The sequence below is a fragment of the Pieris brassicae genome, chromosome 6, assembly GCF_905147105.1.
Source record: "Pieris brassicae chromosome 6, ilPieBrab1.1, whole genome shotgun sequence".
Lineage (NCBI taxonomy): Eukaryota > Metazoa > Arthropoda > Insecta > Lepidoptera > Pieridae > Pieris > Pieris brassicae.
This window is the reverse complement of record NC_059670.1, coordinates 1,296,799-1,324,631: the sequence shown is the minus strand read 5'-3', so window position 1 is coordinate 1,324,631 and position 27,833 is coordinate 1,296,799. Positions and strand designations below refer to the sequence as shown.

Below are 27,833 nucleotides of genomic sequence, written 5' to 3'. Positions count from 1 at the left end.
ATTATTTTTTTCTGTCTCCATATAAATGTTAAATATTACTTACGTAAAAAAAAGCGTTTGATAAAATAATGCTCATGTATAGGATTACAATTTAAGTCCTTGTCAACATCAATTAAGTATGATTAATACTGTAACCAAAGAAGTTAAACAGCCAAGGTTAATTATGTGAAAATAGCTTCAAGATTCCGACAAATAAATGTTTAGGAAATTTGATAGAAACAGAGGACTGGCATTCCTAAACAAATGTTATAGAAATTAATTTTAAAAATTACATCCGTTGTCAGCCTTTGAAGGTTTTGAATGTATTACTCGATTACAGATAACAGATACGAATCGAGAAAAAACCTAAGAAAAATATATTATATATTACTGTATTTGTACAGTTTATCTTGGTATGTAAATTATAGTGTTACATGTATGTATAATTAAGTGTTTATACGGTTCATGAATACAATACCCTGTTGGCGGGTTTTAAATTATCATCAGTAAATTGCTGGTACAGTAATTTATCTTCCACATACGAAGAAAATCGTTGTGGGAACCGCATTGACCAATATTACATACTAGGGGATAGGAAAAATTGACTTCGAAAACACCTTTAAAGAGGTATAGATGTTATAATAAAACCTCATTATTACAATACCTCTAGGCATCTTTTCAACACATTAAGTTACATAAGTTATTAGGCTACAGGCGACCTTATCGCTAACAAGCGATTTCTTCCAGGCAACCCTATGATATGAAGATAAAAAAAAGAAAAATATATATTGATGCATTGCATTAAAATTAAGTGGAAATGGACGGGCCACACCGCTCGCATGGCAGATGGACAAAAGGATCGATAAGAGAGAGAGAGAGATGCACGGTAGGCTGACGAGCTTAGAGAAGTTGGTGGGGAAGAGGGAATATAGAGAGATGCAGCCAGTTGGAGGAAGCCTATACTCTATAAGAGGTCCTTGAAAAAAAAAATGTTTGTATAAAATTTTAAGTGTGTGTATCTTTTGTAAATATGGGTAAAAACTTCAAGGAATAAATGGGGCTTACCTATGATATGTTAAGTGGTAAACGTCTTTCTTTTGAGTTTTGCAATCGGGGAAAATAAATGGAATATGGACTCCGTATGACAGGTATCTAAAATAATTTAACTGAAAAGTTTGTTTGCTTATATCACGAAATATATCACAAAGGAAAAAAATTACTATTTAACACAACAAATAATTGCAACTTGAACATATGGCCAAATTGCAATTATTTGTTGTGTTAAATAGTTATTTTTACGAACCATTTATAACGAAGTTACCAATAGTGCTTCATAGATTTTTCTCACGTGAGCGTTTATTTGAGGAGGAGTCCACGTAACACAAAATATAAATGAACCTTCCGAACTTTTTATGCAGTCAACAGACGTTTCTTCAAACGTTTCAATTTAATCGACAAGTTCTAAATCTAACAATACAGATTTATATACCTTAACATGCAATATCTTCATTAGTAATACATTAAAGTGTTAAAATTGGGTTTCTATGAATCGCATTTGAGTGTTATACAATGTAAATGTACACATACGTTTCTTTGAATATTACTTAAATACATTTATTAAAACCTCTTAATCGAAAATTCATCAAGGCAGGTATTTTAAAAAGTAAACTAAAGTTAAAACTAATTTTAGCACCTGTCAATGAATTTTTATGAATTATATAGTGTATAGCAGTATCACATTATATATCATTATATATCAATGTGGACTGTACTGTGTGTGTGGAATGTAATGTAGACTGCCTTAGTAAATGGCTTAACATAGTTTTAGAAAACACGTCGTTTCCTTGAACGACCACAAAACTAAGGAAAAATTTCAAAAGAAAATGATTTTTCTCCTATTTACATAATGTTATCATTGATTTTCCGTTTTTACTGATGGTAGTGTAATATACTCTGTGATTTCCTTATATTGGTAATAATCTGTGCACGAGTGTATATATTAGTGTCGATAATAGTTTTGGGCTCAATATTAGATTAATGATTCATTCATTCATATATAAAATTTGCTTTTAATAGTAGTATTCGTAAGTGCCTCAATTATTTCCGGATTCTCAACCCACGCGTTTTCAGTTGAGGCGTAATGAGATTATTTTAAGCGTCCTTCAATATTCTATTTAAAAAAAAACTGCTACACAAAGTGCTTCGCAGAGATTGCACACGATGCCTCAGTGACCGCATTGCTCATTTATCATAAACAACAAAATATAGATTATATTATATTTTCGTTTTTATTGAAAGTATGATTATGGTTAGGAGCAGTGTTGGACTAGTCGCTTCAGCGTGCGGCTCTCATCCCTGAGGTCGTAGGTTCAATTCCCGGCTGTGCACCAATTGACTATTTTTTATGTGCGCATTTAACATTAGCTGGAACGGTGAAGGAAAACATCGTGAGGAAACCGGCTTGACTTAGACTCAAAAAGTCGACGGCGTGTGTCAGGCACAGAAGGCTGATCACCTACTTACCAATTCGATTAACAAACGATCATGAAACAGATACAGAAATCTGAGGCCCAGACCTAAAGAAGGTTGTAGCGCCATTGATTTTTTATTTTATGCTTATGGTTCAACAAATATTAAAGCTTCGTTAAATTCGTAAAGCTTTAAGAATTATACAGAAATTTTACATATATTAAAGGGAAAATCGCTTAATTTTTATGCCAGTAGTGCTCTGTCGGCTTTAAATATAAAGGCAATTACGCTGACCCATATATTAATCAGAAATATAAACAGTTAACGTACAAACAGTTCTATATTAGTCACAAACCAAAGCAAATATGTTTATTCGGTGTATTAATAAAACGATTATAGTTCAAGGTTAAATTTAAATTATTGCGTAGAACGGATGTATACAGTATAAATAATCTCATGTATTACGATTATTTACTATCATTTATAACTATTTATGCAAAAGTTTCAGGTATGTTGAGTGAAAAGTGTTGGTTGACGGCTTCAGCGTGCCAGTCTGAAGCCGTAAGTTCGATTCCCGGCTGTGCACAATGGTGTAACGGTGAAGAAAAACATTGTGTGGAAACCGTGCCTTAGAGCCAGAAAGTCGACGGCGTGTGTCAGGCACTATTGCCTATTCGATTGACAAATGACCATGATACAGAAATCTGAGGCGCAGACCTAAAGAGGTTGACGCTACGTCACTGGAAATACGAGAGAAGTCAATGACGAACGTCCAAATCCATCAATCAATCAATGTGAAAGGTTGCGGCATGAACCCCCCCCCCCTAAAAGCAAAGCTCTCAAAAATAATAGTACATAAACGTATCATTTTTTTTTGGAATCCTCTAAAATGCATTTCGTTTTCAAGCATAGACTGTGTGGGTACTATTTGTAAAAAAGTTAATAATTACTGTTGATAGTATTGTCTTTTATTAACATAGCTTTTACACATTTAAAGAAAACACTTACTAGACCACGCACGCTGTATAGCACGCGAAACGTCGGGCAAAAATCCAAAATTATGTAAAATAATTATAAGTTTATTATCCATAGCTTCAATCCGGTAAATTACTGTTCACCTAATCACCAAATAAGAAAATCAAAGAAAACAATTTCATAGTATTTTCTTTCTAAAAATTTCTTTCATAAGTGAATAATTCAAGTTTTTATATTAAAAATTGTGTATGTTTTGAAATTGTTTATGAGTTAATTTTAGAAAGGCTTAGGTGAGGTAAATGGGGGTCATATAAATGGTTGGTAACACTGGTCTAAAGTCTAGACCATAGAAGCCTAATACTAAGCCTATAACTGGAAGGCTTAAACAAGAGGATAAAGTTTCAATACGACAGATCTGTGAACATAACCCTGCCCTATATATCGTAATCAAATAAAGGTCACAAATCATTGGAAAAATATATGAAATCTTAGTGAAAGATTTACGCATTTTCATTCCCAGCAAAACGTGTTAAAAATAAACTGTACGGTTAGACAAATTTATTTATTGTGAATGAGAATTTAGTAGAAACGTTCCTAATACACATTTGTAATAGAACAAGAAACTGGCAGGAGGCTCATCTAATGTTAAGTGATACCACCATGGACACTCTTAATGCCAGAGGCCTCGCGAGTACGTTGCCGGCCTTTTAAGATTCGATACACTCTTTTTTTGTACCAAAGTGGTATTGGTTAGGTACCTCGATAGATACGTTCCTAATGGCAGTGGAGCCCGGCAAATGCCTTAAAAACGTTGTGATGGGACGACGGAGGTCGGGGTGATACAGGTGGTAATATTCTGTCCTTGTTGTCGATGATGAATCTCAGATGGTATAATTCCGAACAACTCATTATCTATACTATTTATACGTACATACCAAAAGTAAATTAAATATTTATTCTAGATGCCTGTCGAGATTATTTAGTTATGTATATATATATATTGTACATGGCCTGAAATGCGATCAAAAAACACTGTACGGTTTTAAATCATGTTAGAATAGACTGATTTTAATCAATCAATATAACTATGCGATTCCTTTAAGGTCTCCGCAGTTAGGCTATGGAATTCACTTCCCGTCCCTATTCTCTTAGCTCCTTCTTTATCTTCCTTTAAATTTCTTCTGTACAAACATTACCTGTCCACATCGTATCCCTAACTTTCTTACTAACTACTAACTGACGTGAGACTTATCTTAAATTATCGTGATTTATGTGTATTTTTACTTTTTAATGTATCTTTAATATTTTATTCCTGTTTAGTTTTTGTTTTAATAACTGTGTTATTACATGTATTTTGCACTACTTGCCTATCTTATTTAATGCATTTTTTTTCTTTACTCACAGTGGTTGCCTGGAAGAGATCGCTCGTAAGCGATAAGGCCGCCAGTTGCCCTCCTTTTGATTTAATTATGTTAATTTTTATTTTTATTTTGTAGTGTAACGAAGTGTAAATAAATAAATAAATAAAATAAATATGTTTATATATAGATATATCAGTTGTCAGTGATACCCCCATTTAAAATCAGTTGCAAACAGTGATTTAAACGTGAAAGGAAAAATCTTTCAGAAGTTCATTACCCAAGCAGCAACCACAACAACTATTTTTTTTTTGTTTATGGAATAAAATTGGTATAAATAAATACCTAAAGGTTATGCTGGATAATATTATTTAGCTGTATTTGTAATAAAAACAAAACAAGGTTGTACCTAGAATTAATTAAGACATTTTCAAAGAAGCTTCACTCATAAGCAATCAAATTATTTTTGACCTAAATCATTCGCATTTGTGCAAACATTGAATTCTCGGAATACACAATGACCGATAAATTCTATAATCTTTGAAATCTCTGTATAATTTTTTAACAATCTGGTAGCAGTTTAACTTTCATAAATATAAAGCGCTCTTAACTCCGATAGATGGCGCTGTTATAACAAAAAAAAAATGTTGTTTGTAATCAGTGTAAAACTACTGACTCGCTTCCCGGCTGTCTTTTGCCGGAATAGGGAAAGATTCCCAGTCGAGTCCTACCGCTAATCATGGATCCGTAAGTCAAAATAAAATACATTTTTGACATACAGAAGTCTTGATTCTAGCGTCTCACTCCTCAAAAGATTTTTTTATATATAATCGGAAAACGAGCATGCGAGACGCCCATAAATGGTAGTCATCGCAGCCCATAGACACCCATTTTTAGTGGGTGCGTTGCCGGCCTTAAAGGGACTGTACAAAACGTCTTCTTAAACAACACATTAGTACTTGCCGCTATTCAGACCAAATTAATTAACCAACTCTCTTCTACCGGTAGCTCATGTCTGAGCGTCTTGGTCAGCAAATCTGGAGCAGAGAATCTATTTTCAGCAGCGATTTTTGTGCAGCGCGTCTCTTAATACAGTGTACAGTTTCGAGGGTCAAAAGAAAGAAAAATCACATTTTTTTTAAAAAGAAAATGGTACATTTTAAGGCATTACAATGTCTGTATGTTTGTAACTGGTTCAGCTTACGTGCAGACGTGTTCCACACTTGATCGGTCCATCTAGTTGGTGAACCACCACGTGATATTTTGCCTTATATGTTACGAACCACGATCAGTTTCTCGAAGTTCTTATCTGCTCCGCGTATGGCGGAAAAATGATATCATTCACTGTCGGCATATGGTAGACAGGCTAGTCGGATCGATGTATTGGAACTTCGCAGTCCACGGTGTTCTTAGCAATTGCCTCCAGCACCACATCTCAAAGGCTATCCTTTGCCATATATAGATAGATTAACTATCTAACTAAAATTCATACAACGAACGTCCTTTTCTCACTCAGTTGGCGATATTGAAGTCCACAGAGTGTTTTCCAACGTGCACACGGCACTTACGTAAACAGGATCCGTCCATCATTTCGTCTGACAGCATAAGTGATCCAACTGATCGGAAGATGTGAGGAATTCGCAAAACACTTCTATTTTAAGGTATAAAATTCAAGTTCAATAATTCGTTTTGAGTGTTGCGTGTAAATTCTTAAAAATTTGTTTTTCTCTCAAGTTCTTCCTTAAGAGCCCCAGGTTAGTATTCTACCAAAGGAGCCTAAATACCGTGACAAACGTTACAATTGCTTTCTGATGATATTTATGACCTAACATTACGATTCTACCGTAGCCCGTAAGATATTATTATTATTTGATCAGATTAATAATCCATCAATATGTTAGTATAAATTTTCAGACTAGTGTTTCATGAAAGTCTATGCATACACCAGTCGAAAATGCCTCACGATAGGCGAAAACAGGTCAACTGCCACAGTCTTTATTATGACTATATGGGCTGATCCTACACCTAAATATTCCTCATTCTTCTTTTAAGTAGACAGTATAGAAAAAATACTCAAATTCGCTTTGGAAAAACACACTTGTGCATGTTTTGCAGATACTCTTTTTTTTCCCTTTCTTGGCCTGCACGGTTTGTGCGTCAGCCATGTACACAAGTTAGGAAGTGTGTTATTAGATTTATTTTATTGGTTTGGAAATTGGATCGGAATTTGGAAAAGGATCAGGTAAATTAGGTATATAATAAGTACATAAATGATTATAATTTTATATTGTTATGAAAAATGAAACTGGCTAAAATTCTATATACATCATTAATTATATTAGATAGAAGGATAGACATTGAAGAAGGAAAAGGAATTTTAATGGACAAAAGCGAGGAAATAAAAGCGGAACGGTCATGTTGAGGACAGGCAAAGAATATATGATTAAGAATCACCAACGTCATTGCCACAGTGACATATATCGTTAGGTAAAAGGTTAAGCCTTGCCAAATGCAAGGGAGTGCATGGCCCAGTCTCATACGAATAAGGGTCGAAATGATAGCTTTACCAAGCGTCAGAGTTGAAAACCACGGTATAGAAGGTATATCGACCTGAATCGTGCTGTAATATCGACCTTTAGTCTGACTTGAAGAAGGCTATATGTTTACAGATACTTATTATACATTTCTAGTAAAACGCAGTAAATCATTGTAATCTATCATGTTAACATAAAGGCGATTAATACTCACTGGTCAGCATCATGCACGTGTCGTCTCGGTTGCGCGGAGTTCACTGGAGAGGGCAACAGCCTCTGCGTGTCCGGCGAGCACGCTCTTGCAAACGCTGCCGCCGCTTCCGCTGCCATGTCTTCGTCGCATGTCGTTTCGTCATCCGCTGTAAAGGAATTTTACTTTATTTTCGCAACAATTGATTCAATATAACATAATCGAATTGGGTAGAATTCCTTGGTTGGCTTATGAAAATGAGTATGTATGAGTATATCTACATAATAAGTAGTTGTGAAAAAAAATTATAGTAATTATTTATAATTATATATAAAGATAATATGGATAAAGGACACGTTATGATGATTATATCTTTCAACGCCATGACATATATATTTTAGATAAATAATATTATGATAAGCACTCTCTATCCCAGCATATATATCTCCATAGAACTTATCAACATCAACAAAAAACCCTATAAGAAAAATGTATATGCAAAATGTCTTCGCTACGAAACATTCGAATGAATAACTGCCGATAGTAATAATTACTTCATTATTGAAGAGGCATTTTCAGAAGTAGTGTAATTCTACATTATAGACCCCGGAACCAGTCCATAAACAAATCTTAAAGTACAATAATATGATGTAAAAATTATCTTTATAGCACACAATATTATCTCGTGATAGGAGTGTCGCATTGCAGCGATTTTTATTTATGTTTAACTTTAAATTGTCAATGTTAAGATTAATTTACTGCAAGGCTTAATCTAGGTATTATAGCTGTGTTTAGACACTTACATGTGTATCGAAGAGTAAATAAAAAAAACATATATATATGCGATACCATCGCGACAGGATTTATTTTGATAAACATACTTTCTAATATGATCATAGATGGCGCTATAAGCAATAAATTTACAACTTTAAATGTTTTTTTGTTTTTTTAGAATTGTGACATTCTAAGGTCTGATAATTTTAACAATATGCCGGAGCAATGGCGCTGGTGTCACCTGCCATTGTCATTATATATCACAGAGCTCGTAAATTTACAACTTCAATTCTAAAGGTCTATTCGATTTGCCAATATTACTTCTACAAATGGACGACTATTTTAAAGTCTATAGTAGTAGTTATATAATAGTGATTATTTATATAGGCGACACAATAATAATAAACACTAATAACATCCGGAGAATGTGTGATGTTCTCGGGATTTCTAAGAACCTGAGTCCCATTTATTCCCGTAGCTTTAGACGATCCGGGAATGTAGAAAACGCAATTTCCTTTTCGGTTAATAAAACAAAGGGTCCACATTCCCAACACATATTTGGGAGAAATTAAAACCCTTTTTAACATCTCTGAAACCCCTCTCCTTTTACAGGTAAAATCCGTATAACTTCTGTAATACTTTTACATTTACGTTCAGACTGTACGAGCTGTACATTTACTCGCGCGGATATCCTTAGTTTTATAAGTGTAGCGGTTCGGTTCGCCTACCATTTAACATTTTATTTGAAAAAATAACACAAACATCCCCCATCTTATTTGACAATAGGAATTTAAAACGCCTTTACCCAGGAAGCGTTCACACAACCGTTCATTTGAAAATGGTCAGTGATCTTAATTTACGAAATAACACCACACTACATCCGCCATCTTATCTATCAATTGGTGACGCAGTTGTTGAAATATCGAGATTTGTTTTAACCCCACTTAACGATGAATTCAGTTTATCAAAAAAATTTATATACTTAAAATGTTTAGAGGCTTTTATTGATAACATTGATATTTTGAATAACACTATCATACAATTTTGAATTTCCCTATTATAGGCCAACGAGTTCACTGAACTAAACAGCGGTTATATTGAACGACTAACACAAACAATGTGTCCAAGTTGATTCGTAAATGTTTACAAATTGTGAAGATCACAGCGCATGATTACCTCTTTTATTTAAGCTCGAATCTTTTTGATACACCTCTATACTTACCAAAATATTTTGTATTAAAAATGTAGGGCGTGTTTGATGTGTGCACAACACGGTCGTCACATTCATAGCAACATATTATTTATTGTAAAAAATTATTGAAATTTGCATTTACCGCCACTTTTAAAATCAGGGTTTGTTTGAGAAGCAGACGAGTAGAATAGAAGGAGAAGAAATTGCACAAAACTTCGCAATCACCATTTTTTCTACAAAATTGTAATTACATGTACTGTAATCAATCTCTTTACCACATATGATTAATTATAATAATAAAAAATTAACAATAAATGACTAATACCTATCATATCAATAGGTTACTGTGGGACCAACACGCCAAAAAATCGAAATAAGGCCGACAATTATTCAGTAATTCTCTGTATAAAACGACTTCCATACCCAATATAAAGGGGTATTTCCACCATACAATACTCGGAGATTGTCAAGTTATATTTATGTAGTGTCAAACTTATAACGATTTGTCAATTCCATAATTAGTTTGGCGTACCTTTGCACCTGTTTCTATGGAGTTCTTATAAAATTGAACTAATCATTAAACTCAGTCTCGTTAACGGTTCTAGAATTGTTCAAAAATCTGTGTTCGAGAATAGTCCTACAACGCGATTTCCTATAACACGGTGCGGGCCTAACGTTATACTGTAGTACAGATGTAGTAGTGTTTTCTAGTATCTGTTTCGTGATTTTTTGTTATCGTAGTTTTACGGTTGACGGGACTAAGATGGACGTTAATTGGAATATTCTAAAGGGAAATAAATTTTACAGTAAACTTACGGTCAGATTCAAATCCTTCATTAATCATAACTACAATTGTTTTCACAAAAAAATCCAAACAAAACACTACACAGTCTTACATTATTTTTATTTCAACAAATATTTCATTATAATATGTCAACTGGGTTAAACATGACACTTCATCTACCAAAATTTTCATTGTTATCTAAATTTGTAAACAAATCGAGATAATACTACGAAAACATTTAGCCAGGAAAATGATAAAATATTTTTTTTGTATAAAAATCATTTCCTCAACTTTGGTACCCGTTACCAAAAAGAACTATTTTGATCCAAATTCCATTAATTAAATATTACTTATATTAAGTTGGATACATTTGGTTGACCAATTTGAAGAAAATATTGTTACGTGTCTATCTCGTACCTAATCCAGTTTTGCTGGTAATCATTTTTATTTTATTTTAATTGTATTTTTTTCTAACATTTATATTTCCCTAAATTGTCATACTTTTTAGATAAAAGAGTTTGAAACTTATAACGTAGATATAGTACTATGTATGATGTTAGACAAATTGAAAATATTTTACTATATTTGTTGATAGATAGAACCTTGAGAAATGTAGACAATTTTTATATACATTTTGTTTTATTTAAAAAAAATGACGTTTGTTACATAGGCACAAATGTTTTGAACATGTAGTCAATTCGACATAGGATCCGTCAAGAAAAGAGCATACCAATTTTAAAACACCGGCAACGAACTTGGGAGCACGGGTAATGTGTCTATGTGTGGTATTATATAAAAAAGCCAAATACATAAATACAACAACAAAAAAAAATGTTTGTATCCTATACCTAATTATGACAATAAAGAAAAAGATGGTATTTGCTTAGGAATAAGATTGCCTTAAACAATTATTTATAAAATAAAATAAATCAATAGCGCTACAACCTTTTTTAGGTCTGGGCCTCAGATTTCTGTATATGTTTCATGATTGTTTGTGAATTGAATAGGCAAGAAGGTGATCAGCCTTCCGTGCCTGACACACACCGTCGACTTTTTGGGTCTAAGGCAAGCCGGTTTCCTCACGATGTTTTCCTTCACCGTTCGAGCTAATGTCAAATGCGCACATAGAAAGAAAATCCATTGGACCAAAGTACAAAGACCTCAGAGAGGAGAGTCGCACGCTGAAGCCACTTTTTTTATTTTTTATGAAGCAGGTAAAAATGCTCAACTGCAGGCCCGCGAGCGCATGCAGTCGCTATCGCGGGGACTGTGGGGATGGTTAACCCTTATCCCTCTGCTAATCAGAGGGGAGAAACCAGACCCACTAAAATTTCCTCCTGAGCCCTCCATATCGCCTGCTATGCCGGACACATTCATTCTGAATGAATGACGTCTGGCACCGCATTGAGTCCCCCGGGGGTCGCACTAGGCATTCAACCCAGGGGCGCTGAAGCCACTAGGCCAACACTGCTCAACAATTATTTACGAAGCTGAATAAAGCGACATCTACAATCAGTACGATGACGTTAGACAATGAAGCGCGTCTTTGAAGTGTTCTTGGTTCTTTGAAGCGTTGCATATGTTGAGTCTGCATATACAAAGACTCAAAATCTATCTAGTCGCTAATGGATCCTTAAAGCCTGTTAGGTAACACTGGTCAATGATCTTCGCTATAGGTTGAACGCACGTATGCGTTATTGGAAATCTTAAATCTAGGATGTGTGACCTACTCGAGAGAATGTTTGGTCACGCAACTTAGCACGGGTGTTTAAGTCATACTCAAATATGAAATCTTAAATATGTTACATATATACATATCAAAAAAGATAACGTAAGTCTATCAAAGTTAAAAGGATTCTCTTTCGTTGGAGAAAGAGTTTCGGTTTATGTCGTTTTAGAGAAATTTATTTGCTCATATTTATATTTTCTTTATAACTACATAATTATGTATTTACAATGTATATACTTCTTCAATACAAAGAGGCCCATCGCGAAAGTTGCATGTAGTTAGTTAGGTTATTTCCACACATGTATATCAGTTCTATAAAGTATTTTCACAAGTATCTGATTGTCCTTGTAACAGGTGTATTGTTTGAGAATAAAATTAAATTGGCTAGTTCAGGACTCCCGTAGACTATGTACTATTAATTGATTTTACCTTAAGCATTAGACCCTAGGTTATGGGTAATTTATAGTTAAAGAAAACTTACGTCGGATACGCGGTTTCAGCTCCATATGTACAGCGGGTTGGATATCCATAATTGCACTTTATAAAATGAATTCTTTTGTTATATTTGTATTGACTGTGTCGTGCGATAACACTGAATGCGTCAATAACTATTTATCGATATTGGCTTATCTTCGATAACTAGGGCTAGTGATGTGTCAGACATTTTCCGGAAAACATTAATATAAATCATATATCTGCTTGTGTGCGTTGTGAGTGTGTGTGTGTGTGTGAAGTCCCTAACCATGTCAATAGGAAACACTTGTTTTGCTTATAACTTTTATTTGATGATAATCTAACTATATAGTAAGTATATAGAAATGTTATTTAGAAATTACTCTTTAACGCTTTATGGGCGTTCCCTACATCTATATATATATAATATAATATATATGTGTCGGAGAATGAATATATATGTGTCGGAGAATGAATATATATGTGTCGGAGAATGAATATATATGTGTCGGAGAATGAATATATATATGTCGGAGAATGAATATTTTAAAATTCCCGCTACTCTGAAGTTAGTCGTAGAATGCGGTGTGGTATGGTAAGGTAGACTGTCAACGTTGACAATTGAAAATACCTAGTCTGTGTGATCACCAAATGTCAGTGGCGCGACTGTTTCGTGGCAGTTAGTGAATTCTTTAGTCACTTGAGTTTCGAACGTCGCCTGCGCCGGACGTGCGCACTAACTGTGTTACAATGTCGGACGACGGTAGTAACACCAATTTCGCAATTATTAATCGCGTTGAATCTGCGACACATAAAAATGAATCCCTTTTTCCCTTGGTCACGGCATGAACTGCTGGACCGATTTCGCTAATTATTTTTTGGTTGTGTTTGTTATTGCCAGGAGAAGGTTCTTATGGAAGAAAAAAATAAGAAAATTGCGCCGAAATTTGGAAAATTTAAGAATACTTAACCACCGTATTAAGTAATCATGAGTTTTGTAACTATAGCAAATTCTTTTTCAGTGCATAGCGCTTTTACTATTCAAACTTTTTTCATGTAACCTTATAGCTTTTGACATAACATTGCCAGAATGCGTGCAGCAAATATTGTCAGAGGAAGTAAGAGAAATGAATATCGTTTAGAACAAATGCTTCGATCGGAGTTATTATATTGATAATCAATATTCATAGTAAAGACAGGATAACGTTTGTCGGGTCCGCTAGTAATAACATAAAACCAGGTCGAACCTGATTGACTGTAACTAATACGTGGATTTATTTAGGTTCATTGTTATTTTCATACAAAATTATATAAATGTTATGTATTTATTTAGTAATCCTACAGCTAACAAACAATTCCACTAAAAATATGGAATACATAATATTTAGCCATAAAAAGGTTCAAAATTTACAAAAGGGAAAATATTATTTAATACATTTAACTAAGAGATACCTAATTTGGCTGTTTTGTGTGATAAGTGTAAAAGTGAATGTACGTGAAGGTGTGTATGTGTATGTTAGTGTGAATATTCTTAATACTCCTTTTAACCATATTACAGCTCACACAAGTTTAGGCTTAAATATTGGTCGTATGTCCGGGCTGCGCGATACAAAACTGAGGATTTAAGGGTTAAAAAAAAACCACTAAATTTGTAATCCGTGCGAATGTAATCTGAACCGAAAGTTAAATACGAACACAAGTTTTTTTGAATATTATTGATATTAGTAGTATATCGAACATTATTAGTATAGTCACGAAAATGTGAAAAAAATTACAGTTCATGTCAGTAAATAACATTTATATATATAAATGTTTGTCCAAAAGAATTTTTATTTTTGTTTATAATCGCTAGGGCCAATGTCCGAGGTCCTAACTTTTTACGCCTTAGTGCTAAGGCTCCATATAACTCCAATATAACTTATATCACAACTCGTTACATATATCTAGAAATAAGTAGTAAACTCCGAAACTTCATCAAAATCATGACATGCGTTTGCGCCACAATTAACACAATCGTCGCCGTATAAAATAAAACCTTTACCTATGCCGGATAGCAAGTTTTTAAACATTTCAACACTACACAGGTCCAAACGAAAGGAATTCGGAACGGAACTAAAATATCGTTCAATTAGCATTAGACAAATTACCATTAGTGATAGTTACGCGTTATGGACTCGTTTCGTTAATTAGTATGGCTTTTAAAAGTATTTGAAAATCGTCATTTTATTGATTAGCAATGTTTATTATTTTACCCGGAATCGAACAAATTTTATCTCAATAGCTACTGGGATAGTTTGCGATGATTAGGTAATGGCAATTACTTTTGAATATGTTGGTTCAAATCCGGCTCGAAGGACCAAAATGTACGGTTCCTGGGCCATCGGGGTTTTTTTTAAATAATAGAGGATATTTTTACTATATATTAACCAATCGCATACAGCAACAGAATATAGGCGAAATATTGAAATGTAAATCGCTTTGTAACGATCGAATACAACACTCTCGGGGCGTTACTTAGGGAATAGCTACGATTAGAAAACTAAGAAAGACTGAGTGAGCAAAACGTTCAGCCTTGGCTCGTACAGTGTGAGGGTTACATTACTACAGAAAATCGATAAATATATAAACGTCTTTTTTAATTTTTATTTGAACTAGATACAGCTACCAAAAATATCTACAACTCTACTACAAAATCTATATTAAAAACACGAAATTGTAATGTTTAGTGTTCATAATCGACATATATAATAATAGTATTTATTTAGGTATAACGAATTGAAGTAGGCCGAAATCGTATCGCTATAGATCCGTGTTATGATAATCAAAGATAACATATATATTAATCATTAAACAATATTATAAAAATCCATACGTAAAACTACTTAACCAATCGTTTTTTTAATATTATGGCAATAGTTTTAACTTTATGCTAACCAACCGTTTAAGCCGCTTCATGTTTTAGTACTTGTGAGTTGAAGACTTTCCGATTGGTGTATTGCTCTAGTGGTTTGTATGGTAAAGATAACACGAGGAAACTAACATTAGAGGCCGATAACCTACTTGCCTATTAAGTGATCATTACGAATCAGGATACAAAAATGAGAGGTTTTAATGAGACAAGAGTCATATGAACAGGCTGTCATTTTGAATGAAGTGACAACCGCCATGGGCACCGGCAACACTGCAGGCTAGCGGGTGTGTTGCCGACCTTTTTGGGAATGGTACCCTCTTTTCTGCTTTTAATTGTTTATTTACATGAATCAAGTATTTTAGAAAGTAGGTCAACCTTTCTTGCTTACCAACATTGTGAGTTATGGCTAACTCTCTGCGTCAATTTTTTTCTCTTCAATATAAATTAATCTCATACCGCGATGTATGGATGTTCCTTACAAAACCTTTTTTTTTTCAAAACAAGGGCAAAATTTGCAGGCTCCTCTAATGTTAAGTTTTCGTAAAAATTACATTGTCAACAGGATCGCAGGTGCGTTACCGGCCTATTTACAATCGTTGCCTCTTTTCTTGAAGGACCCGAAAATACTTAAAAAATGGCATTATTTTGAAGCTCACAATTATTTATTTTATCACTAGGCTGAGAAAGGACTCACCGAGCGTGGTGTGGGAGTGCGGGTTGTGTATGATCCGAATCCGCCTCTCGGGATGAATGGGCTCCCCCGCCGCCCCCCCGGGCTGCACGGCCCACCTCGCGGCCTCCGCTTCGAGGGCACTTCTGGGGAAATACAGCCCCGCGAGGGCTGTGAACGGGGCGAGCTCGGCCCCGCAGTTGCTGGTTAGGATCACTAGGTGCGGAGCCAGGTTCTGTTCGAGATACCGTCTTATTGTTCCTGTAATTAAAATTAATCTATATTTTTTTTACTTTTAATTAAAAAAAATTAAGAAGCTGCCAAAAAATATTTATAAACACGTAAACAAACGTCAACTTGACGTCGAATGACAATTGACGCGCTACGTCAATTGTCATTCAGAAATTTCGTGTCACGTGACTGACATTTGAAAATTAATAAGTTTTATTATAATTTAAGTGATATTTACTCAATAACGCTTTTAAAGCCATCCAAATCTCAATAGTACAATATTTTTCACACTGTAACACAGGGCTGCATCAATAAATTTTGTTAAATTATCATTTGCGTGAGTTATGTAAACTAAAGTTAGGGAGCTTTCAAGTATTACGTAACGAATTTGGGGGGGGGGGGGGGTTCCTCCCGTAAAGCGTTACGATGCGGGGCGGGGATTGAATTACGCGTTATACTTAATATTATTTCCGTCTTTACACCACATAATGGTAAGTTTTAGGTTTAAAGAGTCATTGGAGTCGGTCACGAAGCGTTTTACTATTGGAAACTGAAACGTTACGGCGCGTTTCATGGGGGGGGGGGGGGGGTCAAGCATCTCCAAAAAATGGGCGACGTAATACTTGAACGCTCCTTAGTTAAGTTTCATATATATGTATATATTAATAAACAATAAAAAGCGAAAATGTTAACAATAATCTGACACATAACCAATAAATTGTAAAACGAGACTTTTTGAATAGAAATGAGATTTTCGTTATACAGATCGACATCACGTATATTCTGTTTAGGTAACATAAGTGTCTTTGTTTTAAAAACCCATAAAACCATGCCCCACTACCCCCCCACAGCCCTAAATTTTATGTTACTGTTATACAATTAAAGACAGTTCGCACTCAGCTTCGACCAAAGTGTTTCATTCATTTGAACGTTCCACCAACATCCGCCAGCGAACTAAACTCGCGTTAGAACGTTGTTAACGTTAGTTTTCAAGTTATACTTACTAACTACATACCCTGTGCCGGTACAATATATACAATATATACAATATATACAATACATACAATATATACAATATATACAATATATACAATACATACAATACATACAATATATACAATATATACAATATATACAATACATACAATATATACAATATATACAATACATACAATATATACAATATATACAATATATACAATATATACAATACATACAATATATACAATATATACAATACATACAATATATACAATACATACAATACATACAATATATACAATATATATATAGCAACGAGAGGAAAACTCACGCAAAGCGACATGCGCAGCCACGTCTGGCGGGAAGTTCCTCCTCGGCGTGTTCACGACGCACAAGGCCAACGAACGGGCTCCCAACTCGCCCGCCGCGTGCAGCACATTCCTGGAATCGGTTCAATCGAGCGGTCAATATTTTTTTTGGCCTTAAATTATTTCCCGAACCACTAATATCCGGTTATCCTATGTTTAAGTAATTATTTGTAACAGTTAGTATGTATCAGGAACCCTCTCCGGTACGGCCTCCTCCTCAATATTTTGAACCCTACTAAATTGTTTAATAGCCTACAAATTTGCGATGAAAAACGTGGGATCCAATTGTCGCCGATGAAGCCCCGAGTCCTAGATGTTTACTACATCTAGGACTTCGGAGTGAAGGAAGACCATCTTCCTTTAACTTGAAGGGAGAATCCTCTACCGGTCTAATCACTTGACGGAAGACTTTTTGGAATGGGCATTTTTCCAGCGTCTAGGGTAGGAGCGTGTTCTGTGAGACTACTATTCAACAACTAAAGGTCCCGGACCTTGGGGGCCGCCGTGGAGTAGTCAATCGCCGGAAGGCCATGATGAAAGCTCCCCGGAGTGAACGAGGTACGAAAGATATCCCAGGCGTGCTAACAACGCTTTCGTCAAAACTCACCAGATAACCAGGTGATGTCCAGATTGAGCATTCCGATAAACGAGCTAGGTCTGGATATCCATAGTTACCCCCATCACACTTTAAAAACGATTTTCGTTTAGTTTTTGTAATTTTAATTTTTTTTTTTTATATTTGTATTATGTTATGTTTGCCTACTCTATATCGTGGATCTTTTACCAATGTGTCAGGATGCCCAGCGTTGGTCACCTTCTTAATAAAAAAAGCAAGCTGGTATCCTGGTGAAGGCGGTTTTTTCAGCCTCATCTATATTGGCTTTAGCGAGAGGGTTTTTAATTTGGCCAATGTCATTCATTCCTCCGGCCTCCTACAGGTCTCTCCTATCGGGAAGTTCTAGGTATATATGGTTATAGTATAGCTTTTACGCGTTAAGAAATTCGATTAGATTTTGCTAAAAACCGTCATCTTTTAGTCGATATCAACTCCGGAGAAATAAATACAGATAACACAACTTTCTCTACAGCTGTGATACTTTTGACATTCGACACCTTTTGTCTTCAGTCACCGTGACCATGCACGCTGTAAAGCACGCGAAACGTCGAGAAAGTTTACAATAATACATAGCTTTAATCCGTTCAAAAAGTGTTTTTCTTATATATGGTTAGTCGAAAATACTTCGTTAGCGCGTTTGAGGGTGTGACGTCATCGCAGTGTTTTGTAAACTGATTGTATAGTCTGCCCTTTTAATTTAATATAAAACCTTTGTCACACATTATTATTAATTGCTCGCAGTGAATAAAAATGTTTGGTCAGCGATTAATATTTTAATATGCGTTGCCTTCCTATAAACACAAAATTCTTCAAATCTTGAAACTGATGATTTTTATTCCGATTGTAATAATAATGTAGGTTTGGAAACCATTTTTTATCAGTCTACCCTCTTTTTTATAAAACCTAAATCAGTAATTGCCCTCTTTTACTACTCTTTCTCCTCATTATTTATTAACGCCGAGATGAAAACGGACAAATGAACTTATAACGATAAGGGGTTTTTTTTTTAGTATTTAACAAAAAAAAAATCGTGTCAATATTTAAGGATGGATCGGTGTTAAAAAGAGCGTATCAATTCGTAAAAGGCCGGCAACGCACTTGCTTCTGACAGTGTGAGTGTCCATGAGCGGCGGAAATTCTTATGAGGGTAGTATGAGAGCAAGTGAGGGTAGATAGAAAAATCATACTTGTAGCAATTATGAAGTGAATTCTCGGCAGCGCTGTGGTACTTGGCGAGGTACTTGGGGCTGACCGTGTGAACCACGTGGCGGCTGCGGAGGGAGTAGCCTCCGGTCACCACCGCCTCACCGGTGCGACACTCTGAAACATTCATAAACATTATTATTACTTCTGTCGCTACATCTTTAACCGAATTCAAAAAGGATATGATATCTTTGGAATTGGATAATTGATTTTTCATCTATGTAATAATATCTATGGACCATTCTTACTTCGGTTTACTAGTTTTACAGATATCTGTACCCAAGGATTTGTATCTATCCAGACTACATGTATAGGTTAGAACAATAACAGGTATTTTAAGTTTCACTAACAAGTAGATGTACTATATTGAATATAAATGAGACCTAGAACGTCATCAGGGCGAACAGGTAAGTAGCTTAATAAAATTAAATATTTTTTTATAAATTTCAAACTATTTTTATTGCTAAATACATTTAAGCTGTTTAGATATTTTCTTTAATACACAGTCAAGAGAAGTTTACTAATTTTAAACAAATTTTCCTATACTCTGTACCTACTTCTACGGACCCATAACCCCTTGAACCAACAACGTATACATACCATGAGCCCTAGTGATGATTTCCTCCTTAAGATCAGGTCCAGCCGTGGACATAATCCGTTCGCTAACTGCGTTGCATTCCGTCAGAGTTTCGTCGCTTGTATTCGTTATAACGTCAACTTCCAATGTCGCGATGTCACCTTGCCTGAAATAAATTTCGATTATTAATATAAGAGTTGCGTAGCTAGTACGACTTTCAACCCTAAGGTCTAAGGTTCCAATTCCGGCTGTGCACCAAATGCCGTATGGTGAAAAGAAACATCGTGAAATAACTTGCATTTTTTTTTCTTATATCCGGGGGCAAACAGGCAAGAGGTTCACCTGATGTTTAGTGATAGCCCATGGACACTTTCAATGCCAGAGGGCTCACGAGTACGGCCTTTTACTAATTGGTACGTAATTTTCTTCAAGGACCCAAAGTCGAATTGATTCGGAAATAATTGATCCACAAAGTGTCCGTGCACAACTTTCAGCTTTTTTTTTATAAAATAGGGGGCAAACGGGCAGCAGGCTCACCTGATGTTAAGTGATACCGCCGCCCATGGACACTCTCAATGCCAGAGGGCTCGCGAGTGCGTTGCCGGCCTTTTAAGAATTTGTACGCTCTTTTCTTGAAGGACCCTAAGTCGAATTGGTTCGGAAATACTTCAGTGGGCAGCTGGTTCCACATAGCGGTGGTGCGTGGCAAAAGTTGCCTTGAAAAACGCTCAGTCGTGGAACGTCGGACGTCGAGGTGATACGGGTGGTTTTATTCTGCCTCGACGTCCGATGATGAAACTCAGCTGCAGGTATTAATCCGAGCTCTATTTTAGCACAGGTTGAAAAATACATATATACCTTACGTATATCTTAGCTATAAGGCCACCCATTGCTCTCATCCTTTAAAAACAGTGTTTTATTTATTACCCTCTGATGTTATTTGTTTTTTTTTACTTGGAGAAATGTATTGCGCATACCGCGGGGCGACTGCTTGGTGCGGGAAGGTGATGTGAGACTACGCTATTGTGCGTACCCAATAAAACCCCAAGGCGCCACCAACAACCGCCTCAGGCGGGATGCGGTAACAGCAGAGCCTTCCGCCTTTACAAATGCTTGGGGAGATCGAGTCCAGCACTTGCAGGGATGGCTCACTATCCCTTCTTTTGAAACTGATGTGCAAAGTTACCCGCAACAATTATTGTTTCCTCAAAAATTTTACTAAAGGTTACGTATTATACATAAGCAATGGAGGCGTCAACATTGTACCAACCAGTAACGTGTTAAGAAAAACTATTGTTATATCTATGAAACAGCAATGCAATTGTTAGCTAGTTAATTGATAACGCACATAGAACAGAGGATGAGGTCAAATTCTAGCGAAACCACGGTATATTTACTGGAAAGTTAAAAGAGAATATAGCCTCACCATATAGCAAATCGATTGTTAATAGCGTCATCGTAGGTGAACACAGGATAGGCGTGTAATGGAGCTGCCTTGCCAGTATAGTCTGTCAAGGGAGCATGGGGCACCTGTGACCAGCGCGTAACAGCACCGATCACCGCTCCAGCTGGCGCGCGCATCACTCCGTTCTCTGAAATTGATAATTGTATTGTTATTAGATTATCCATTCACATCAAAATCAATTAAATTAGGCATTATCGTGTCTATATACGTAAAGATGTACTCGAGACAATAATGATAACTATTATTATTCTAATTTTCACTTCTTCAAGCACCTTTGATTGTAGTGATGGTACTAATGATATGACAACTATTTCCGGTTCAAGACATTCAGGTTAACATTGCTGATGATCGTTCTTTTCGTTACGCGTTACGTTACAAGACTGTACCAGAATGTGCTTTATATAACAGGTTTAGGTTTTAATTGAATAATATACACAAATGTTAAATATATGTCCTTAGTAAAGTAACTTATGCTACCATATACAAGGGGTATTCAATAAGGAGAGCTCAGTTCTAAGTCTTGTTTCTGAATATCAGCCTTGTGGATTCTTGGCGTATCTTTACAGGTTCAGGGTTAGACAAAGTGCTGCCTGTGCTTGTAGCAATACAGCTGAAGAGACGGTGTTACATGTTCTGACTGTCCAATGTAGTGATGATGATACGACAGGTATAACACTGAACAAGCTATGGGCATAGAGGTCAGAGAGGCGACTTTAAGGGAAATAATGTTCAACATTATTAAGAGGCATGTTTTTAGGATTTGCTGAAAAGTCATACAAAGAGATGTTACAAGCAATAGTATAGTAGTATAGTAGTGTTTAATCATTCGGTTTAGCAATACCATACGTAAGCTATTTAATACCTCCGACGACTACATGGTCAAGGAATTATCTAGAATTATATTTTAAAAAAATATCACTTTTAGTGGCCAATCATCAAATCCCTTACAGGTGTTGGACTTGAAGTTGATTAAATTGTCCGAGCTTAAATTACAGTGCAAAAATATATCGATCCAGGGAAAGAGGTTCTCTGTCGTTAAGGTCACGATAATATTTTATGCAGTCACTATGAAGTTCGTGCGTGCGTTTTTTCCAATCCGATCGCGGCCTGGCACGAGGTTTACAGAATTATTCATTACATTATAAACTATGGGACGCTTACCGTAGCCCGTATCTCACCATCAAATATTTGATATTATTTGGACCACCTACTATGTATCAATATAACAAACACAATGGCAGAATTATGGCACTAAATATTTTCAACAGTGCACTTTTAAAGAATTTATGACTAACGCGTTTAATAAAACCGTTATTGTCATTTTAGGTCAAGGTCGCTGGTTCGATCTTTTTATGCATACGATAGCAATTTGTCAAGTGGTTCGATACTATCAGTAAAATAGCGACGGCCGTAGCCGCCTAAGCACTATTGTGTAAATTAACTAAGAGTAATTGAACAGAACTTCATTAGCAAAGGTCAATTAGTGACAATTTTTTTAACAAGCAATGAAAATGATGTTCGTGAATTACATGAAACAAAGGAAGACTAGGCATAGGTATAAGACAAGAGATGCAGCTAAGAGATGACTGTTGAAGAAGCCAACACAACCGTTTTGCGATGACAAGTGTTTATGAAAGCGGTCTTATAACTGATATCGACAACTTCAAGCGAAATCAATTGTATGGGGAATGATAAATTGTTTCACAGAATACATTGATATTTTTCAATGTATGTATGCAGGTATGTAGATGAAATCGCGGCAGCGGTTTTAAATATAAATGATTAAAAGTATGAAAATATGCAAAATACTACACATTAAACATACATTCCAAATAATTAAATCGTCATACCCAATACAGTCATTTTACGTAGCACACTACCACTGTACACACGTCTTTTCGCGACGGTGTCCGTCGGAAATATGACCTCGAAGGCTCGCTTCGCTTGACGTACGGGGGTGGGATGTGACGTCACAAGGTTGACGAACCCCGGAAGTGGGTCAGGGGAGCACTCAGATCAAAGGCTTTGTTGCCAGATCTGTTACGTAAGCTATCATTACGATATGTTTTCTAGCTTTAACATAGTACACACATTGAGTCGTCGAAATTATTAAATAATTATTTATTTAAGTAATTGTAGTCTGTGAATTAAATTTTCAGTTTTACGAGCAGTTTTAATTAAAAAGCGTGCAACGAAGTTGCGCATTCGAATCCCGGTTGTGTAACAATAGATATATTTCTAAAAGTCATATTTTTATGTTTACGAAAAATCGAAAGTAAAAAGCCAGTATGAAAGCTTATATATAAACTACAAAATTCTCTAATCATAAATAATAAAACATTACAATTCTCTATTTTTCATTAACTTCTCGGCTAGTAATAACAAATGTGATTAATATTCGCCCTTGGTTTCCCTTATTCAACGTAAGACCCCAGGATTAATTTAAAATCCAAAATAAGGCCGCGTACTGTGTAACTCACCGAAACATTATGGGCCGTAATAAGACAGAGTTAGTATAGACAAGATTTAACATTTTGCCTTCATAATTAAAAACATTTTAATAATAGCCTCGACTCAGATCCGTCAATTGAAGCAGGAGTCCGAATCTTAAACACGTAGTACACATCCTGCTCTCGTATACGCTTTATTAAGACTGGGGGAAAAAGAATTAAAAGTTGTAACTGTGCGAAAACAACAGGAACAGAAGCCAGTTCCAGTCGAACTGTCTGTAGGAAGCTGTTGTGTTGCAAGATTCACTAGAACTTCGTAGCGTTAGCTTTGGTATAAGCATAATGAATATCGAAACGCGAAGCACATGCTGGATGAGATTATAAGACTGTACGTTCCGAAAACAACCTTTTTGCTGTGTATTCCATTCGCACTGTCCAGCGTTAAGCACCCATTCCTTGCTTACTCCCGCAGCTAAATCGACTCTACGCCGGAGAGCGATCTATTTGTGAAGCCTATGGAGGTAATACTATAAAACCAGCTCAAATATAAGTCTTCTATCCAACTTCGAGTTTGTTCCCTTTGGAGTAGAGACTCTTGGGCCGTGCGGTTCAAGAGCACAGGCGTTAATTAAAGATTTAAGTTGGCGCCTGGTAGACAGTACGAATAACTAAGGTACACTGCCACAGAGACCAAACTTTTTACATTTGTTTTAATTTTCTATTTATTAATATTAAATTATAAATAATTTGTATATATTTTGATTATTATTATAGTATGTAGGTTAAGAATTTTGTAAAAACTACAAAATGTATTTCTAATAACTAAACAAAATGAGTATCATTAAAAAATATACATACAAAAGATTAATGGGTAGCAAAAGACTTTCTAGTAATTTTATAAAAATTACCTAATTTTTAGTAGTTTCAAAATATTTATTTATGGAGCTTTGCTTTGTCACTTGAAATTCAAGACAAATAATCGCCACTATGCCTTTTGACAGTTAGTTTTGTCAAAGATAAACCTGAGAGGATCAAACTTGTAAATCACAGTATTAAAGTGTCTAAGGAAATCTAGTGAGATTTGAAAGTTTAAGATAACTGCAAGTTTTAACTCACAGAGGCAGAAACTGGTTATAAACTTTGCACGGCATGGATTTATTTATAGTAACGGTATATTTAAGGTAATTCCTGTATCCAATACTAGACGAATTATGTCAGTGACATTTAACAAGCTAGGATCCTTCAAGAGAAGAGTGTAAAATCTTAATAGGCTGGGAACGCACTCAGGGGCGGCCTGACATAAGTTGCCAATGGGCGGTGACTTCCACGATCACAGAGCCTGCTGTCAATTATACTTAAAAAAGTGGGACATTCCTCTACGACTGACAGTCCCGTATTTAAGCTAAAAGGAATTTTCTCATGTTTTCAATCCACAATGTGTGATTTTATATCTACGGCGTGTCTAGTGATAGGTGTGCGTTGACCCAACTTTGGACTATACAGCCCCTTGTTCCGTAGCTTCTGCAAGTATATTTAGTCAACGCAATCTATTTCGAGCTGCTTGTGTCCAACTTCGATCACCTACTGTTACGAGGTCCTTGACAACTCCATCTCACCAACGCAGCCTCGGTCTACTGGGTTTTTTCTTGTTGTTGTAAGTTCAGTAAGGACCTTAGGTTTCTGTTGTTCGACATTCGGTGCACATATCCCAACCAATTGCCTGTTGCATTTTATGAATGGGACGACTAGATTATTTTTAACTCCGGATATTGATAGATCTATTTCGAAGTTACGGATATCCGCGCAGACGCAAAAAAGGTCTTTATCTACCCTTTGCTTCCTCAACTCGTATACTATTTAGCAATTATATTATATTAATGTGATATGCTAGTTCAGTTCGAGCCCCAGGTGAGGCTGAAACTAACAATACGCCAAGTTCTGTTCTGTTTAGTTTTGAAGTCAGCAGTGTTTATTTGTCTCGGTATATTAATGACTCTGAGTGTAACAACCACATAAATTGTTTAATCGTTTATTGCGCATGACCTCAATGAAAGATTAAACAATGCATTAATATCACAATCGTGTAATCTAATGGATTATTTAATTGTTGATATTACTTGTGGCAACCATTCTGTGTCGCGCATTAGCTGTGTTAGACAATTGTATGTTTTGAGTTTGAACATCTTTTTGCTTATTGTATTAATCCATCAATGGACTATTATTATATTATTTAAAAGAATTTTACATATGACTTTTACGTATGTCTTTTACGAGTTTTGTTTAAGACTTTTTCTTATAAAAATAATTTTAGGAATAATTGTAACCCAATTACAGTGCAATAGTTACCCACAACATAGGGGCTCCTTAGTGTAGGGACTAATAGTAAACCAGTTTGGTCACCAGCATATTTCTGTCATGAATAAAGATTTATTATTATTATATATTCGCCCCATATACATTAGATAATAGACCAACTGTAACATGAACATATAGCAGATATATATAGTATTGGTGTAAATTTTATGATTATATTTTTATTATTTTAATAGCTATGAGTCAATGTCTATCCTATGTCTGACATTTCACGTTCTTGATAAGATCGTTTAAAAATATTTGCATCTCGAATAATCCCGCAAAGCCTTAAATTATTAAAATAAATATTTATATTAAAATGGATTTTTCATGAGAACAACAATTACGAAGTCAAGCGATAAAGTGTGTTTAATTCTATATACGTAAAATTCCTCGGCACATTTGAGAAAAGGTCGGAAACTATTTTCTATTAATTTTAAGGGTCAAAAATGTATTTATTAGTTCAGGACAATTTTTAATGCCGATTTTATAGCGATATTAGTACTGTTATATATATATCTTCGCCCGGTTATTTATCGTATACGAAAAAACGTTAATTTCCGTTTTCTTTTTGGATAAAAACGCGTTTAACAAGGAATTATATTTCCCATTTTTGCGTTTCCTATTGATACTTCTATTGGTCGATGTAATATCGTTTACATCGATTAGTGGAATGTGAACTCGAAACGTTTTTCATTAGTTTAACTAGTCCATGATAGTAGCCACAACTTATCAAAAAACCAACTAACAATAACAATAAATATACTAAAAACAACATACGTAAAAAAACTTTAGAATCCATTAATAACCATGACCTATGCAGCTTTAAATGGTATCCTGTTTTTCTAAATTGACACGACAAAAATAAACCTAAACATTTGTCGCCCACACAAACCTGTTTAAATAATGTTAAGTAGCATCCGTAGCCACAAAATGGGTTAAAAATATTGATATGATTGCGTCTACTTGACATGCTGATATTATGAAATGTAAAGTGAAGCGTAATTTGTCTTAATATTAGTCCTCGTGAAGTCTATGGGAAACGAAGGCAAAGGAGGCTTAGCTGTTTGTATGGAAACATTTTTGCGACCTCTTCCAAAATAATGTATTTTAAAAAGGCACACTAAAGCAACACACACAGACACAGAGAACACACAACACCCGACATGCATGAATCAACGACAAGTCTGCTCAACATTTAACTGGAAATATTACAACTATAAAAGGAATTATACCATAAAAATAATTAACATTAAAACTAGATTAATAAATACAAATCTAGTTACTTCATTTATACACAGCTAGGACTAACGTTTTGTAAAAGCCATGTATGGTTGACGGACCGTTTTTATTGTCGGTTGATTGAACTGACAAAAGTTCTATTACTTGTTAGTGCCTTTTAGTTAACTTTTTATGTAATTTTGTTTTTCCTAATTCATTTCCTATTTTTGTTTCGTGTGTAATTATTTTCGATGTTGTGGATTCTTGTTGATTCAGGGTACGTGGTAGCACAGTATTGTGTGTTTTATAAAGAAATATAGCAAATAAAATATGAAAAAAAATTCTTCTTTG

General features: G+C 35.2%; 1 protein-coding gene across 4 annotated transcripts in view; it reads right to left on the bottom strand.

Moving 5' to 3' along the window:
- The window catches only part of LOC123711441 (protein GDAP2 homolog), an 82,776-nt gene that overhangs the window by 26,889 nt on the left and 28,054 nt on the right, over positions 1-27,833 (bottom strand). For 3 of the 4 annotated variants that reach the window (XM_045664036.1, XM_045664037.1, XM_045664038.1), the window contains 6 exons: positions 21,421-21,586; positions 20,018-20,160; positions 19,402-19,534; positions 17,562-17,671; positions 16,043-16,279; positions 7,530-7,674 (listed from right to left, as the gene is read on the bottom strand). In XM_045664036.1, coding sequence (XP_045519992.1) covers positions 7,530-7,674; positions 16,043-16,279; positions 17,562-17,671; positions 19,402-19,534; positions 20,018-20,160; positions 21,421-21,575 — 923 coding nt within the window. In that variant the 5' untranslated portion in view covers positions 21,576-21,586. Of the gene's footprint in view, positions 1-7,529; positions 7,675-16,042; positions 16,280-17,561; positions 17,672-19,401; positions 19,535-20,017; positions 20,161-21,420; positions 21,587-23,309; positions 23,398-27,833 lie in introns of those variants that run through there. The other variant, XM_045664035.1, reaches the window with a different exon arrangement.